This window comes from Coturnix japonica, unplaced genomic scaffold (assembly GCF_054131305.1).
Source record: "Coturnix japonica strain WE unplaced genomic scaffold, WE-NBRP24 Scf109, whole genome shotgun sequence".
Taxonomy (NCBI): domain Eukaryota; kingdom Metazoa; phylum Chordata; class Aves; order Galliformes; family Phasianidae; genus Coturnix; species Coturnix japonica.
This window is the reverse complement of record NW_028189012.1, coordinates 153,573-171,261: the sequence shown is the minus strand read 5'-3', so window position 1 is coordinate 171,261 and position 17,689 is coordinate 153,573. Positions and strand designations below refer to the sequence as shown.

At 55.6% G+C, this 17,689-nt stretch overlaps 2 protein-coding genes across 8 annotated transcripts in view; both read left to right on the top strand.

Moving 5' to 3' along the window:
• Nucleotides 1-704: 704 nt before the first annotated feature.
• ZNHIT2 (zinc finger HIT-type containing 2) lies at nt 705-3,094 on the top strand. The gene has a single exon (XM_015850513.3). It carries the CDS (start codon nt 858-860, stop codon nt 2,613-2,615), a length of 1,758 nt encoding a protein of 585 aa, XP_015705999.2. The 5' UTR covers nt 705-857; the 3' UTR covers nt 2,616-3,094.
• A 1,232-nt stretch (nt 3,095-4,326) lies between these two features.
• Nucleotides 4,327-17,689, top strand: part of PLCB3 (phospholipase C beta 3) — a 48,248-nt gene continuing 34,885 nt past the window's right edge. For 5 of the 7 annotated variants that reach the window (XR_014941762.1, XM_085535156.1, XM_085535155.1 and 2 more), the window contains exons 1-8: nt 4,327-4,439; nt 6,991-7,068; nt 8,983-9,051; nt 11,153-11,287; nt 12,855-12,934; nt 14,383-14,436; nt 15,343-15,418; nt 17,223-17,323. Coding sequence is in view for 4 of the 7 variants with exons in the window: in XM_085535156.1 (XP_085391282.1) it covers nt 4,341-4,439; nt 6,991-7,068; nt 8,983-9,051; nt 11,153-11,287; nt 12,855-12,934; nt 14,383-14,436; nt 15,343-15,418; nt 17,223-17,323 (692 nt within the window). In the remaining 3 variants the exon portion in view is untranslated. The remainder of the gene's footprint in view (nt 4,440-6,990; nt 7,069-8,982; nt 9,052-11,152; nt 11,288-12,854; nt 12,935-14,382; nt 14,437-15,342; nt 15,419-17,222; nt 17,324-17,689) is intronic. The other 2 variants (XM_085535158.1, XM_085535157.1) reach the window with 1 other exon arrangement.

Genomic DNA, 17,689 nt, shown 5'->3' with positions numbered 1-17,689 from the left:
ATGCCCATTTTTGGGGCCCGAAGCCCAGATTTGGGGTCTCAAACATCTCAATTTGGGGCCATTTTGGGTTTTTTTGGGGCCATTTTGGGGTTTTTGGGGCAGTTTGGGGGGTTGTGGGGCCATTTTGGAGTTTTTTGGGGCCATTTGGGGTTTTTTTGAGGCTATTTTGGGGTTTTTGGGGTCATTTTGGGGTTTTTTGAGGCCGTTTTCAGGTTTTTGGAGTAATTTTGGGTTTTTTGAGGCCGTTTTCAGGTTTTTGGAGTAATTTTGGGTTTTTTTGAGGCCGTTTTGGGGTTTTTGGGGCCATTTTGGGTTTTTTTGGGGCCGTTTTGAGGTTTTTAGGGTCATTTTGGGGCTTTCTGGGGCCATTTTGGGGCTTTTGGGGCCATTTTGGGGCTTTTTGGCTGTCTGTTGCCTCCATCTGAGCGCTAGGAAGACCGAAACCTGCATTTAATGAGTCCCCATCTCCTTCAGCGTCCGACGGGGGCGTTAATGAGCCTTAATTAGAGGCGGGGCGGCCGCAGACGTTAATTAGAGGCTCCGAGCTGCTGTTAATTAAAGGGGAAGAGCCGTGAGGGGGCGGAAATTGCCGAGCGGGGGCGGAAAGAGCCGAACGGGGGGAGGGGAGGGAGCCGAGCGCTTCCGGAAAGAGCCGAAGTGGGCGGGGGTGGGAGGGGAGAAACGAGAGGGGCCGGAAAGAGCCGAGAAAGACCGGAAAGAGCCGAGTGGGGCCGGAAAGAGCCGAGCGTTTCCGGAAATAGCCGAGCGAAACCGGAAGAAGCCGGAGCAACCGGAAGAGGCCGGAACGGGGACCCAGTGGAAACCGGAAGCGGAAGTCTCGGCGCAAAGGAGCCAAGATGGCGGCCGCCTGCGATCACTGCGCGGCCTCCGTTGCTCCGTACACGTGTCCCCGCTGTAACCGCCGCCTCTGCTCACTCAACTGCTACCGGGGACACGGAGCATGCGCAGAGGCCTTCTACCGGGAGCAGGTGATGAGGGAACTGCGCTCCGAACCGAAACCGGAACCGTCGGAACGGGCCCGGATGGGGAAAGCACTGAGGGTGGTCGGCCATGTTGGGGGGGGAGGACTGGAAGTGGGAGGACAGGAAGTGGAGGGACCGGAAGTGGGAGGACCGGAAGGGCTGTGGAGGCGGCTGAGCGAGGAGCAGAGGGCCGACTTCCGGCGGATGTTGAGGAGCGGGGAGGCCTTCCGGTTCCTGCCGCAATGGAGGCCGTGGTGGTGGGGGGGGGAAAGGGGAACCAACATGGCCGCCAATGGGGGGGGAGCCAACATGGCCGCCAAGAGCGAAGTCAACATGGCCGCCAATAGAGAAGGCAACATGGTCAACAAGAGCACAACCAACATGGCCGCCAATGGGAGGATGGACAACATGGCCGCCAAGAGCAAAGCCAACATGGCTGCCAAGAGAGAAGCCAACATGGCCGCCAATGGGGGCAAAGCCAACATGGCGGCCAAGAGCAAAGCCAACATGGCCGCCAATGGGGAGGGAGCCAACATGGCCGCCAAGAGTGAAGTCAATGTGGCCAACAGGAAGAAGGAGAAGGACTGCAGGGTCCCCAATGATGATGACAATGGGGTCCCCAAAGACAATGGGGTCCTTAAAGACAATGGGGTCCTTAAAGACAATGGGGTCCCTGATGACAATGGGGCTCCCAATGAAGACAGTGGGGTCCCCAATGAAGACAATGGGGTCCCCAATGAAGACAATGGGGTCCTTAAAGACAATGGGGTCCCCAAAGACAATGGGGTCCTTAAAGACAATGGGGCTCCCAATGAAGACAGTGGGGTCCCCAATGAAGACAATGGGGTCCCCAAAGACAATGGGGTCCTTAAAGACAATGGGGTCCCCAATGATGATGGCAATGGGGTCCCTGATGACAATGGGGTCCCCGAAGGCAATGGGGTTGCTGATGATAATGGGACCCCCATTGAACCCAATGTATCCCCCGTTGACCCCGACTCGTTCCCATTGGGCATCCCGGGCCCGATGCCGCCCCCTCCCCTTTTTGTGCCCCCCCTCAGCTCCTTCCCCTCCCCCCCCCCGTCCCCATTGCTCCGTTTCCAGCTGCCCAACCTTCTCTATGGTTACGCCTTCGCCCTCAGCCTCCATAACGGGGACGACTCCCTCCTCCCGGATGTCCCGGCCGCCATCATGGCCGTCTCTTCCTCTTTACGTTCCCGGCGGCCATTTTGTTCTACCGTGGAAGCCATATTGGACGCCCGGCGTTGCGTTAAATCCTATGGGTACCCTCAGTGTCCATTGGGGGATGTTGGGACCGTTCGGGCCGTGGCCGAGTTGATGAGGGGCCGCAGTCGGTTCCGACCCACTGAGGACGTGGAGGCGGCGCTGCATCATGTGGGGCTGATGATGGAGGGGGGCAGGAGGAAGATGGGGGGGGGAAATGGGGGGAGATGGGGGGGGGAGGGGATGGGCCGGGCCAGGAGGAAATGCTGCTTCTTGTTGGCCTGGGTCCGGGAAATGGGGGCTGCCCCATTGAGGGAAATGGCCGCCGAGGCTGAAGAGATGAGCAACAAGATGGCGGAGGGGGGGTGGGAGACAGGGGGAGGGGAAACAGGGAGCCTGGAACCATAGAGAGATGGGAACCATAGAGAGGAGCCAGAGAGATGAGGGGGGAACCATAGAGATGGGAACCAGATTGAGGAGTCAACATGGCCGCCAACCATAGAGTTGAACTGGATTGAGGAGCCATAGAGAACCATAGAGATGGGAACCAGATTGAGGAGGACCATAGAGAGGAGGACCATAGAGATGGGAACCATAGAGAGGGGAACCATAGAGAGGGGAACCATAGAGATGGGAACCATAGAGATGGGAACCATAGAGATGGGAACCATAGAGATGGGAACCGTAGAGAGGAGGACCATAGAGATGAGATGGGAACCATAGAGAGGGGACCCCGGGAGGTCTGCAGTGATGGCGGAGCTCGTTCATTAATGAATTGATGGGAAACGGCCCCAATTGGGCCGTGATGGATCTGATCATTCATTGATAAGCCAGGAATTCATTCATTCATTAATAAACGAGGAATTTATTCATTGATAAACCGGGAATGGGAACCCAAGGCGTCGTTAATGACATTCATTGGGAATGGAGACAATGTGGGCACCCATTGAGCCCCATAGCGCCCCATAGAGACCCCATAGAGACCCCATAGAGTACCCATAGCACCCCATAGAGCCCCATAGAACCCCCATAACACCCCATAGAGCACCATAGCACTCCATAGCACACCATAGACACCCCATAGCACCCCATAGAGCCCCATAGAACCCCCATAACACCCCATAGAGCACCATAGCACTCCAAAGCACCCCATAGAGCCCTATAGCATCCCCATAACACACCATAGACACCCCATAGAGCCCCCATAGTGCCCCGTAATACCCCATAGAGTACCCATAGCACCCCATAGAGCCCCCATAGCACCCCATAGAGGCTCCATAGCACCCCATAGAGTCCCCATAGTGCCCCATAATACCACCATAGAACACCCATAGCACCCATAGAGCCCCCATAGTGCCCCATAGAGCCCCCATAACACCCCATAGAGCCCCCACAGTGCCCCATAATACCCCATAGAGCCTGGTAGCACCCCATAGAGCCCCCATAGCACTCCATAGAGGCCCCATAGCACCCATAGAGCCCCCATAGTTCCCCATAGAGCCCCCACAGTGCCCTATAATACCCCATAGAGCCCCCATAGTACCCCAAAGAACCTCAGTAGCACCCCAGTGTCCCCATAGCACCCCATTGAGCCTGATAGCACCCCATAGAGCCCCCATAGCACCCCATAGAGGCTCCATAGCACCCCATAGAACCCCAATAGGCCTCAAATGGCCTCAAGTGACCCCGAAATGGCCTCAAATGTCCCCAAAATGGCCTCAAATGACCCCAAATGGCCCCAGATGGCCTCAGACCCCTCCCCCTCCCATATGAGCCCCCCCCCCATTCATGGACATGGCGCCCATCCCGCCCCCCCTCCCAATTCAAATCCCTCCATTGAAATCTATGGGACTCCCCACACTTCCGGGTTCAATGAGGCCACGCCCCCTTTCTTACGAAGCCACGCCCCCTTCCCGCGAAGCCACGCCCGTTTCCGTAGCAAGCCACGCCTACTTCTCCCACCGCGCATGCGCACGTTCCTGCCGCCCCCGCCCATTTCCGCCTTTCCACCAATCAGCGCTCGCCTCGCCCCTAGACCCCGCCCCTTTTGCTACCAATCCACCAATCGCGTCGCCGCTTTCTCTGTAGCCCCGCCCACTCCCCCATAGGGCCCGGCCTCACCCCGATTCCAACATGGCGGCGCCGCGGCCGGTCCCGGTTCCGCTCCCGTTGGAGCCGCCTCAGGTCCCCGCCATGTTGGTTCAGGGCAGCAAGTTCATCCGGTGGGAAGAGGTGAGAAGGGAGCGGGGGGGGGGGGGGAGGACACGGGCCTGAAATGGACTGAAATCGACCCAAAATGGACCAAAAATGGACTTAAATGGACCCAAAATGGACTAAAATGGACTTAAATGGACCTAAAATGGCCTTAAATGGACCCAAAATGGGCCTAAATGGACCCAAAATGGACCTAAATGGCCCCAAAATGGACTTAAATGGACCCGAATGGCCCCAAAATGGCCTCAAATGGACCCAAAATGGAACTAAATGGCCTTAAATGGCCCCAAAATGGCCTTAAATGGACCCAAATGGACCCAAAATGGACTTAAATAGACTTAAATGGAACTAAATGGCCTTAAATGGACCCAAAATGGCCTTAAATGGACCCAAAATGGCCTTAAATTGACCCAAAATGGACTTAAATGGACCCAAAATGGCCTTAAATTGACCCAAAATGGACTTAAATGGACCCAAAATGGCCTTAAATGGACCCAAAATTGACCAAAAATGGCCTTAAATGGACCCAAAGAGGACATAAATGGACCCAAAATGGACCGAAATGGACCCAAAATGGCATTAAATGGATCCAAATTGGACCCAAAATGGCCTGAAATGGACCTAAATGGACCCAAAATGGCCTGAAATGGACCCAAAATGGCCTTAAATTGACCCAAAATGGAACTAAATGGCCTTAAATGGACTGAAATGGACCCAAAATGGACTTAAATGGACCCAAAATGGACTTAAATGGCCCCAAAATGACCCTAAATTGACCCAAAAATGGACTTAAATGGACCTAAATGGCCTTAAATTGACCCAAAATGGCCTTAAATGGACCCAAAATGGACTTAAATGGACCCAAATGGCCCCAAAATGGCCTTAAATGGACCCAAAATGGCCTTAAATGGAGCCAAAATGGACCTAAATTGACCCAAAATGGACTTAAATGGACCCAAAATGGCCTTAAATTGACCCAAAATGGAACTAAATGGCCTTAAATGGACCCAAAATGGCCTGAAATGGACCCAAAATTGACCTTAAATTGACCCAAAATGGCCTGAAATGGACCCAAAATGGCCTTAAATGGACCCAAAATGGCCTTAAATGGACCCAAAATGGACTTTAATGGCCCCAAAATGACCCTAAATTGACCCAAAAATGGACTTAAATGGACCTAAATGGCCTTAAATTGACCCAAAATGGCCTTAAATGGACCCAAAATTGACCTAAATGGACCCAAATGGACCCAAAATGAACTTAAATAGACTTAAATGGCCCCAAAATGGCCTTAAATGGCCCCAAAATGGCATTAAATGGACCTAAATGGCCCCAAATTGGCCTTTTTTGCCCCAATTTCTGCCATATAAAATGAAGGGGGGGAGGTGACCCAAAATCCTGTTTCTGTGCCTTGTTTTTAGGGCCGGGGGGGGGGGGGGGAACCCATTAAATGTTTCTTTATGGGGTTTGGGGTCTCTATGGGGTCTCTATGGGACTCTATGGGGTCTCTATGGGTCTCTATGGGGTCTCTATGGGTCTCTATGGGGTTTGGGGTCCCTATGGGGTCTCTATGGGGTTTGGGGTCTCTATGGGGTCTCTATGGGCTTTGGGGTCTCTATGGGGTCTCTATGGGGTCTTTATGGGGTTTGGGGTCTCTATGGGTCTCTATGGGACTCTATGGGGTCTCTATGGGTCTCTATGGGGTCTCTATGGGGTTTTGGGGTCTCTATGGGGTCTCGATGGGGTTATGGGGTCTCTATGGGGTCTCTATGGGGTTTGGGGTCCCTTTGGGGTTTTGGGGTCTCTATGGGGTCTCTATGGGGTTCTGGGGTCTCTATGGGGTCTCTATGGGGTTTTGGGGTCTCTATGGGGCCCCTATGGGGTCTCTATGGGGTTTTGGGGTCCCTATGGGGTCTCTATGGGGTTATGGGGTATCTGTGGGGTCTCTATGGGGTCTCTATGGGCTTTGGGGTTCTCTATGGGGTCTCTATGGGGTTCTGGGGTCTCTATGGGGTCTCTATGGGGTCTCTATGGGGTTTTGGGGTCTTTATGGGGTCTCTATGGGGTCTTTATGGGGTTTGGGGTCTCTATGGGTCTCTATGGGACTCTATGGGGTCTCTATGGGTCTCTATGGGGTCTCTATGGGTTTTGGGGTCTCTATGGGGTCTCTATGGGGTTTGGGGTCTCTATGGAGTTCCTATGGGGTTTTGGGGTCCCTATGGGGTTTTGGGGTCTCTATGGGGTTTTGGGGTCTCTATGGGGTTTGGGGTCCCTATGGGGTCTCTATGGGGTTTTGGGGTCTCTATGGGGTCTCTATGGGGTTTGGGGTCCCTATGGGTTCTCTATGGGGTCTCTATGGTGTTCTGGGGTCCCTATGGGGTCTCTATGGGGTTTTGGGGTCTCTATGGGGTCTCTATGGGGTTTGGGGTCCCTATGGGTTCTCTATGGGGTCTCTATGGTGTTCTGGGGTCCCTATGGGGTCTCTATGGGGTCCCTATGGGGTCTCTATGGGTCTCTATGGGGTTTGGGGTCCCTATGGGTCCATGTGATGGATTTGGGGTCCCTATAGGACCCCCCCACCCGCACCCTGGTGACGCTCCGTGTGGACGAGGACGGATTTTACCTCTATTGGAACGGCCCCAATATGGTGAGACCCCAAATCCTGCCCCATAACCTGCCCCATAACCTGACCCATAACCTGCCCCATAACCTGACCCCATAACCTGACCCATAACCCGCCCCATAACCTGCCCCCTATAAACCCCATAACCCACCCCATAACCCACCCCATAACCCACCCCATAACCTGACCCATAACCTGACCCATAACCTGCCCCATAACCTGACCCCATAACCCACCCCATAACCTGACCCCATAACCTGACCCCATAACCTGACCCCATAACCCACCCCATAACCCACCCCATAACCTGACCCCATAACCTGACCCCATATCCCACCCCATAACCTGACCCATAACCCACCCCATAACCCACCCCATAACCTGACCCCATAACCTGACCCCATAACCTGACCCCATAACCTGACCCCATAACCTGACCCCATAACCCACCCCATAACCTGCCCCCTATAAACCCCATAACCCACCCCATAACCCACCCCATATCCCACCCCATAACTGACCCCATAACCCACCCCATAACCTGCCCCCTATAAACCCCATAACCCACCCCATAACCCACCCCATAACCCACCCCATAACCCACCCCATAACCTGACCCATAACCCACCCCATAACCTGCCCCATAACCTGACCCCATAACCTGACCCCATAACCTGACCCCATAACCCACCCCATAACCTGACCCATAACCCGCCCCATAGCCCACCCCATAACCCACCCCATAACCTGCCCCATAACCCACCCCATAACCTGCCCCCTATAAACCCCATAACCCACCCCATAACCTGATCCCATAACCTGCCCCCTATAAACCCCATAACCTGACCCCATAACCTGACCCCATAACCCACCCCATAACCCGCCCCATATCCCACCCCATAACCTGCCCCCTATAAACCCCATAACCCACCCCATAACCCACCCCATAACCCACCCCATAACCTGACCCCATAACCCACCCCATAACCTGCCCCATAACCCACCCCATAACCTGCCCCCTATAAACCCCATATCCCACCCCATATCCCACCCCATAACCTGACCCCATAACCCACCCCATAACCCGCCCCATAACCCACCCCATAACCCACCCCATAACCCACCCCATAACCCGACCCATAACCTGACCCATAACCTGACCCCATATCCCACCCCATAACCTGACCCATAACCTGACCCCATAACCCACCCCATAACCTGCCCCATAACCTGACCCCTATAAACCCCATAACCCGCCCCATAACCCGCCCCATAACTGACCCCATAACCCACCCCATAACCCGCCCCATAACCCACCCCATATCCCACCCCATAACCTGACCCCATAACCCGCCCCATAACCTGCCCCATAACTGACCCCATAACCCACCCCATAACCTGACCCATAACCCACCCCATAACCTGCCCCCTATAAACCCCATAACCTGACCCCATAACCCACCCCATAACCTGACCCCATAACCTGACCCCATATCCCACCCCATATCCCACCCCATAACCTGCCCCATAACCTGCCCCATAACCTGACCCCATAACCTGCCCCCTATAAACCCCATAACCTGACCCATAACCTGCCCCATAACCCACCCCATAACCCACCCCATAACCTGCCCCCTATAAACCTCATATCCCACCTCATAACCCACCCCATAACCTACCCCATAACCTGACCCCATAACCCACCCCATAACCTGACCCATAACCTGCCCCCTATAAACCCCATAACCCACCCCATAACCTGAACCCATAACCCACCCCATAACCCGCCCCATAACCCACCCTATATCCCACCCCATAACCTGCCCCCTATAAACCCCATAACCCACCCCATAACCCACCCCATAACTGACCCCATATCCCACCCCATAACTGACCCCATATCCCACCCCATAACTGCCCCATAACCGCCCCCTATAGGACGTGGAGCTGTTGGACGTTTGTATGATCAGAGACACCAGGACGGGGAAATACGCGGCACTGCCCAGGGTGAGAGTATTATGGGATGGGGGATACACCCCATAATAACCCCATACCGCCCCATAGAACCCCATAGTAACCCCATATCGCCCCATAGGACCCCATAATAACCCCATATCACCCCATAGGACCCCATAATAACCCCATATCACCCCATAGGACCCCATAATAACCCCATACCGCCCCATAGGACCCCATATTAACCCCATATCGCCCCATAGGACCCCATATTAACCCCATATCGCCCCATAGGACCCCATAATAACCCCATATCGCCCCATAGGACCCCATAATAACCCCATACCGCCCCATAGGACCCCATAATAACCCCATATCGCCCCATAGGACCCCATAATAACCCCATATCGCCCCATAGGACCCCATAATAACCCCATATCACCCCATAGGACCCCATAATAACCCCATATCGCCCCATAGGACCCCATAATAACCCCATATCGCCCCATAGGACCCCATAATAACCCCATATCGCCCTATAGGAACCCATATTAACCCTATATCACCCCATAGGACCCCATATTAACCCCCTATCCCCCCTATATCCCCATAGGACCCCATATTAACCCCATATTAACCCCATATCCCCCCTATATCCCCATAGGACCCCATATTAACTCCATATCCCCCCTATATCCCCATATTAACCCCATATTAACCCCATATCAACCCTATATCCCCATAGGACCCCATATTAACCCCATATCCCCCCTATATCCCCATAGGACCCCATATTAACCCCCTATCCCCCCATAGAACCCCATAGGACCCCATAGGACCCCATATTAACCCCCTATCCCCCCATAGAACCCCATAGGACCCCAGTAGGACCCCATAGGACCCCATATTAACCCTATATCCCCATAGGACCCCATATTAACCCCATATCCCCCCTATATCCCCATAGGACCCCATATTAACCCCCTATCCCCCCAGTAGGACCCCAGTAGGACCCCATAGGACCCCATAGGACCCCATATTAACCCTATATCCCCATAGGACCCCATAGGACCCCATATTAACCCTATATCCCCATAGGACCCCATAGGACCCCATATCCCCCCTATATCCCCATAGGACCCCATATTAACCCCCTGTCCCCCCATAGAACCCCATAGGACCCCTATAGGACCCCATATTAACCCTATACCCTATAGGACCCCATATTAACCCCATATCCCCCCTATATCCCCATAGGACCCCATATTAACCCCATATCCCCCCTATATCCCCATAGGACCCCAGTAGGACCCCATATTAACCCCTTATCCCCCCTGTCCCCCCCATAGGACCCCATATTAACCCCTTATCCCTCCTATCCCCCCATAGGACCCCATTGGACCTCTATAGGACCCCATATTAACCCTTATCTCCCCCTACCCCCCTATAGGACCCCATATTAACCCCTTATCCCCCCCTATATCCCCATAGGACTCCCATAGGACCCCATATAAACCCTATATCACCCAATATCCCCTCATAGGACCCCTATAGTACCCCGTATTAATCCCTTATCCCCATCTATGTTCCCATAGGACTCCTATAGGACCCCATATTAACGCCCTGTCCCCCCATAGAACCCCATAGGACCCCAATAGGACCCCAGTAGGACCCCATATTAACCCCTTATCCCCCCTATTCCCCCCATAGGACCCCATATTAACCCCATATCCCCCCTATATCCCCATAGGACCCCATATTAACCCCCTATCCCCCCATAGGACCCCAGTAGGACCCCATAGGACCCCATAGGACCCCATATTAACCCTATATCCCCATAGGACCCCATAGGACCTCATATCCCCCCTATATCCCCATAGGACCCCATATTAACCCCCTATCCCCCCATAGGACCCCAGTAGGACCCCATAGGACCCCATAGGACCCCATATTAACCCTATATCCCCATAGGACCCCATATCCCCCCTATATCCCCGTAGGACCCCATATTAACCCCATATCCCCCCATAGAACCCCATAGGACCCCAGTAGGACCCCATAGGACCCTCATAGGACCCCATAGGACCCCATATTAACCCCCTATACCCTATAGGACCCCATATTAACCCCATATTAACCCTATCCCCTATAGGACCCCCGTACCCGTGACGCTCTGGGTCTGACCCCGCTCCCCCCCCCGTCCCGGTTGCTGTCGGTCGTTCACGGCCCCGACCTCGTCAACGTCAACTTCCTCAACTTCGAGGCCGTGCAGGACGGGGTGGCACCGGTAAATGGGGGGGGGATATGGGGGGCTTCAATGGGGGGCTATGGGGGGAAATAGGGGCTCTATAGGGGGATAATGGGGGTCTATGGTGGGATATGGGGGGAAATAGGGGCCCTATAGGGGGATAATGGGGGTCTATGGGGGGATAATGGGGGATAATGTGGGTCTATGGGGGTCTATGGGGGGGTAATGGGGGTCTATGGGGGGATAATGGGGGGTAATAAGGGTCTATGGGGGGATAATGGGGGGCTATGGGGGGTTAATGGGGGTCTATGGGGGGTTAATGGGGGGCTATGGGGCTCTGTGGGGGGAAATAGGGGGGTAATGGGGGGTCTATGGGGGGATAATGGGGGGCTATGGGGGGTAATAGGGGGAAATAGGGGCCCTGTGGGGGGTAATGGGAGTCTATGGGGGGATAATGGGGGGCTATGGGGGGTAATAGGGGGAAATAGGGGCCCTATGGGGGGATAATGGGGGTCTATGGAGGGATAATGGGGGTCTATGGGGGGAAATAGGGGTCTTATGGGGGGCTATGGGGTGGATAATGGGGGTCTGTGGTGGGATAATGGGGGATAATGGGGGGCTATGGGTGGGTAATGGGGGTCTATGGGGAGATAATGGGGGTCCTATGGTGGGATAATAGGGGGAAATAGGGGCCCTATCGGGGGATAATGGGGGATAATAGGTGGTTATGGGGGGATAATGGGGGGCTATGGGCGGGTAATGGGGGGTTATGGGGGGAAATAGGGGGTCTATGGGGGGATAATGGGGGTCTATGGGGGGTAATGGGGGGCTATGGGGGGATAATGGGGGGTTATGGGGTCTATGGGGGGTAATGGGGGGCTATGGGGTAATAATGGGGGTCTATGGGGGGATAATGGGGGGTAATAAGGGTCTATGGGGGGATAATGGGGGGCTATGGGGGGAAATAGGGGCCCTATGGGGGGATAATGGGGGGCTAAGGGGGGGTTATGGGGGTCTATGGGGGGATAATGGGGGTATATGGGGGGATTATGGGGGTCTATGGGGGGATTATGGGGGGTAATAAGGGTCTATGGTGGGATAATGGGGGGCCGGGGGGGGTAATGGGAGGTAATGGGGGGATAATGGGGGGCTATGGGGGTAATAGGGGCCCTATGGTGGGATAATGGGGTTGTATGGGAAGTAATGGGGGTCTATGGGGGGTTATGGGGGTCTATGGGGGATAATGGGGGTCTATGGTGGGATAATGGGGGTCTATGGGGGGTAATAAGGGTCCTATGGGGGTCTTGGGGGCGATTTGGGGTCCTATGGGGGTGATTTTGGGGTGATTTGGGGTGATTTTGGGTCTGATTTTGGGGGTCTTTTTGGGGTCCCCCCCCCAGGTCTGGGCTGAGGAGCTGTTCAAGTTGGGAGTCCTATGGGGTGATTTTGGGGTGATTTTGGGGCGATTTAGGGTCTTTTGGGGGCGATTTAGGGTCTATTTGGGGTCCTTTGGGGTTTTTGGGATCCTATGGGTGTGATTTTGGGGTGATTTTGGCTGATTTTGGGTCTGATTTTGGGGTCTTTTTGGGGTCCCCCCCCCCTTAAGGTCTGGGCTGAGGAGCTGTTCAAGTTGGCCACCAACATCCTGCACCGCAACGCCTGCAGGAACAGCGCCCTGCGGAAAGCGTGAGCGCCACCTGGCGGCGAGGAGGGGAACTGCAGGGCGGGACACATAGGGACCCCATAGGGAACCTATAGGGACTGACCCCATAAAGATCCTATAGGGACAGACCCCATAGGGATCCCATAAAGACCCCATAGAAACCCCATAGGGACTCCATAAAGACCCCATAGGGGCAGACCCCATAGGGATGGACTCCATAGGGACCACATAGGGACCCCATAGGGGCAGACCCCATAGGGAACCTATAGGGACCCCATAAAGACCCTATAGGGGCAGGCCCCATAAAGATCCTATAGGGACAGACCCTATAGGGATCCCATAAAGACCCCATAGGGGCAGACCCCATAGGGATGGACTCCATAGGGACCCCATAAAGACCCTATAGAGACAGACCCCATAGGGATCCCATAAAGACCCCATAGAAACCCCATAGGGACTCCATAAAGACTCCATAGGGGCAGACCCCATAGGGACCCCATAAAGACCCCATAGAAACTCCATAGGGACTCCATAAAGACCCCATAGGGGCAGACCCCATAGGGATGGACTCCATAGGGACCACATAGGGACCCCATAAAGACCCTATAGAGGCAGACCCCATAGGGATCCCATAAAGACCCCATAGAAACCCCATAGGGACTCCATAAAGACCCCATAGGGGCAGACCCCATAGGGATGGACTCCATAGGGACCACATAGGGACCCCATAAAGACCCCATAGAGACAGACCCCATAGGGACCCCATAAAGACCCCATAGAAACCCCATAGGGACTCCATAAAGACCCCATAGGGGCAGACCCCATAGGGATGGACTCCATAAGAACCACATAGGGACCCCATAGGGACAGACCCCATAGAGACCCCATAGGGGCAGACCCCATAGGGACAGGCCCCATAGGGATCCCATAAAGACTCTATAGGGGCAGACCCCATAGGGATAGGCTTCATAGGGATCCTATAAAGACCCCATAGGGACAGGCCCCCTAGGGACAGACCCTATAGAGACCACATAGGGACAGAGCCCATAGGGATCCCATAAAGACACCATAGGGGCAGACCCCATAAAGACCCCATAGGGACAGATCCCTTAAGGACCCCATAAAGGCCTCATAGGGACACCATAAGGATAGACTTCATAGGGACCCCATAGAGACCCCATAGGGACCCCATAGAGACCCCATAGAGACCCCATAGGGACCCCATAAAGACCCTATATAGAGGCAGACCCCATAGGGACCCCATAGAGACCCCATACCCCATAGAGACCCCATAACCCCATAGAGACCCAGTAGCCCCATAGAGACCACATAGAAACCCCCTAACACCCCATAACTCTCCCCCTAATTAACCCAACCCTTAATTAAGACCCCCCCCAATTAATTAACCCCCCCATTAATTACCCCCCCCCCCCCCATTAATTAACCCCCCCCATTAATTAACCCCCCCCAGACACCGGAAGCTGACGCTGCAGCTCAACTCTGAGGGTCGGATCCCCGTCCGGAAGTGAGTGAGACCCCCCCCCATTTTAAGACCCCCCCCCCATTATCAGAACCCCCCCCCCCCTATTATCAGACCCCCCCCCCATTATGAGACCCCTTCCCCCTATTATAAGACCCCCCCCCACATTATGGGACCCCCCTATTATGAGACCCCCCCCCCATTATGGGACCCCACCCTTATTATGGGACCCCCCCCATTATGGGACCCTCCCCCACATTATGGGACCCCCCCCATTATGAGACCCCCCACCCCATTATAAGACCCCCCCCATTATGGGATCCCCCCCCCTCACATTATGGGACCCCCCCCACATTATGGGACCCCCCCCAATTATGAGACACCCCCCCCCCCATTATGAGACCCCCCTTATTATGGCACCCCCCCCATTATGGGACCCTCCCCACATTATGGGACCCCCCCCTTATTATGAGACCCCCCCCCCCATTATAGGACCCCCCCCCATGATGGGACCCCCCCCATTATGAGACCCCCCCCCACATTATGAGACCCCCCCTTATTATGGGATCCCCCCCATTATGGGACCCTCCCCACATTATGGGACCCCCCCCCCTATTATCAGACCCCCCCCCCATTATGAGACCCCTTCCCCCCATTATAAGACCCCCCTTCCTATTATGAGAGCCCCCCCCCCATTATGGGATCCCCCCCACACACATTATGGGACCCCCCCCCATTATGGGATAGCCCCCATTATGGGACCCCCCCCAATTATTGCCCCCCCCCCAATTTAGGACCCCCCCCCCCCATTCCATCCCTATTACCCCCCATTGACTTCAACCCCATTTTAATGCCCCCCCCCTCCTTTTAAATGCCCCCCCCCCCCAATTATTCCTCCCCCCCCCTTTAATGGGACCCCCCCCCTTTAATGGGACCCCCCCCATTTCCCAGCATCCTGAAGATGTTTTCAGCTGATAAGAAACGAGTGGAAACCGCATTGGAATCCTGCGGCCTCAGCTCCAACCGGGTACGAAGCCCCCCCCCCAAAATATAGAGACCCCCCCCCAATAAAGACCCCCCCCCCCATAATGGGGACCCCCCCCTCGAGCCCCCCCCCAAAAATCAGGACCCTCCCATTAAAAATAAAGGAGAAACCCCCCCTTAAAGTGCCCCCCCCCCCAAGACCCCTCCCCATATTCATGACCCCCCCCCCTAAATATAGGGACCCCCCCCCCAATAAAAGACCCCCCCCATAATGGGGACCCTCCCCCCAATTAAAAGCCCCCCCCCCAAAAATCAGGACCCCCCCCCATTAAAAATAAAGGAGAAACCCCCCCTTAAAGTGCCCCCCCCCCATTATGGGACCATCCCCCCATTATGGGACCCCCCCATTATGGGACCCCCCCCTATTATGAGACCCACCCTATTATGGGACCCCCCCCCCCCATTATGGGACCCCCCCTCATTATTGGAACCACCCCAATTATGGGACCCCCCCCACCCATTATGGGACCCCCCCCCCATTATGAGACACCCACCCCATTATGAGACACCCACCCCATTATGGGACCCCCCCCATTATGAGACCCCCACCCCATTATGGGACCCCCGCCCCCCCCCCCCCATTATGGGACCCCCCCCACATCATGGGACCCCCCCCCATTATGAGACCTCCCCCCATTATGGGACCTCCCCCCATTATGGGACCCCCCACATTATGGGACCCCCCCCTTTATGGGACCCCCACCCCACCATTATGGGACCACCCCCCATTATGGGACACCCCCCATTATGAGACCCCCCCCCCCCCATTATGGGACCCCCCCTATTATGAGACCTCCCCCCATTATGGGACCCTCCCCCCCCCCATTATGGGACCCCCCCCACATCATGGGACCCCCCCATTATGAGACCCCCACCCCATTATGGGACCCCCGACCCCCCCCCCCCATTATGAGACCCCCCCCCCATTATGGGACCCCCCACATTATGGGACACCCCCCCCATTATGGGCCCACCCCCCATTTTGGGACCCCCCCCCATTATATGGGACCACCCCCCATTATGGGACACCCCCCATTATGAGACCCCCCCCCCATTATGGGACCCCCCCTATTATGAGACCCCCCCCCATTATGGGACCCCCCCCCCCCCATTATGGGACCCCCCCCACATCATGGGACTCCCCCATTATGAGACCCCCACCCCATTATGGGACCCCCGACCCCCCCCCCCCCATTATGGGATCCCCCCCACATCATGGGACCCCCCCCCATTATAGGACCCCCGCCATTATGGGACCCCCCCGCCCCAGTAGGAGACCCCCCCCATTATGGGACCCCCCCCATTATGAGACCTCCCCCCATTATAGGACCCCCCCTATTATGAGACCTCCCCCCATTATGGGACCCCTGACCCCCCCCATTATGGGACCCCCCCCACATCATGGGACCCCCCCATTATGAGACCCCCACCCCATTATGGGACCCTCGAACCCCCCCCCCCCCCATTATGGGATCCCCCCCCCATTATGGGACCCCCCCATTATGGGACCCTCCCCCATTTAAACCCCCTTTAACCCCCTCCCCCTTTAACTCCCCCCCCCCATTAAACCCCCTTTAACCCCCTCCCCATTAAGCCCCATTTAACCCCATCCCCTTAAGCCCCCTCCCCTATTTAACCCCCTCCCCTATTTAACTCCCTCCCCATTAAGCCCCATTTAAACCCCCCCCCATTAAGCCCCATTTAAGCCCCCCTTAAACCTCCTCCCCCTTAAGCCCCCTCCCCTATTTAACCCCCCCCCCGCCCCATTTCTTTCCCCCCCCCCATAGAACGACTCCATCCCCCCGCCCTGTTTCCCCCTGGAGACCTTCACCCATTTCCTGACCAAGTTGTGTGTGCGGCCCGACATCGACACCGTGCTGCTGGACATGTGAGACCCCCCCCATTATAAGGACCCCCCCCCAATAATGGGGACCCCCCCCATAATGAGACCCCCCCCCATAATGAGACCCCCCCCATAATGAGACCCCCCCCCCCATAAATAAGGACCCCCCCCATCTTAGACCCCGCCTCCATAATGAGGATCCCCCTGAGACCCCCCCCCATAATGAGACCCCCCCACAATGAAACCCCCCCCATAATGAGACCCACATCGACACCGTGCTGCTGGACATGTGAGACCCCCCCCATTATAAGGACCCCCCCCCAATAATGGGGACCCCCCCCATAATGAGACCCCCCCCATTATAAGGACCCCCCCATAATGGGGACCCCCCCCATAATGAGACCCCCCCCC

Excerpts from the sequence above, each read along its gene's own strand:
- ZNHIT2 (XM_015850513.3), top strand. The coding sequence starts at position 858 with ATGGCGGCCGCCTGCGATCACTGCGCGGCCTCCGTTGCTCCGTACACG.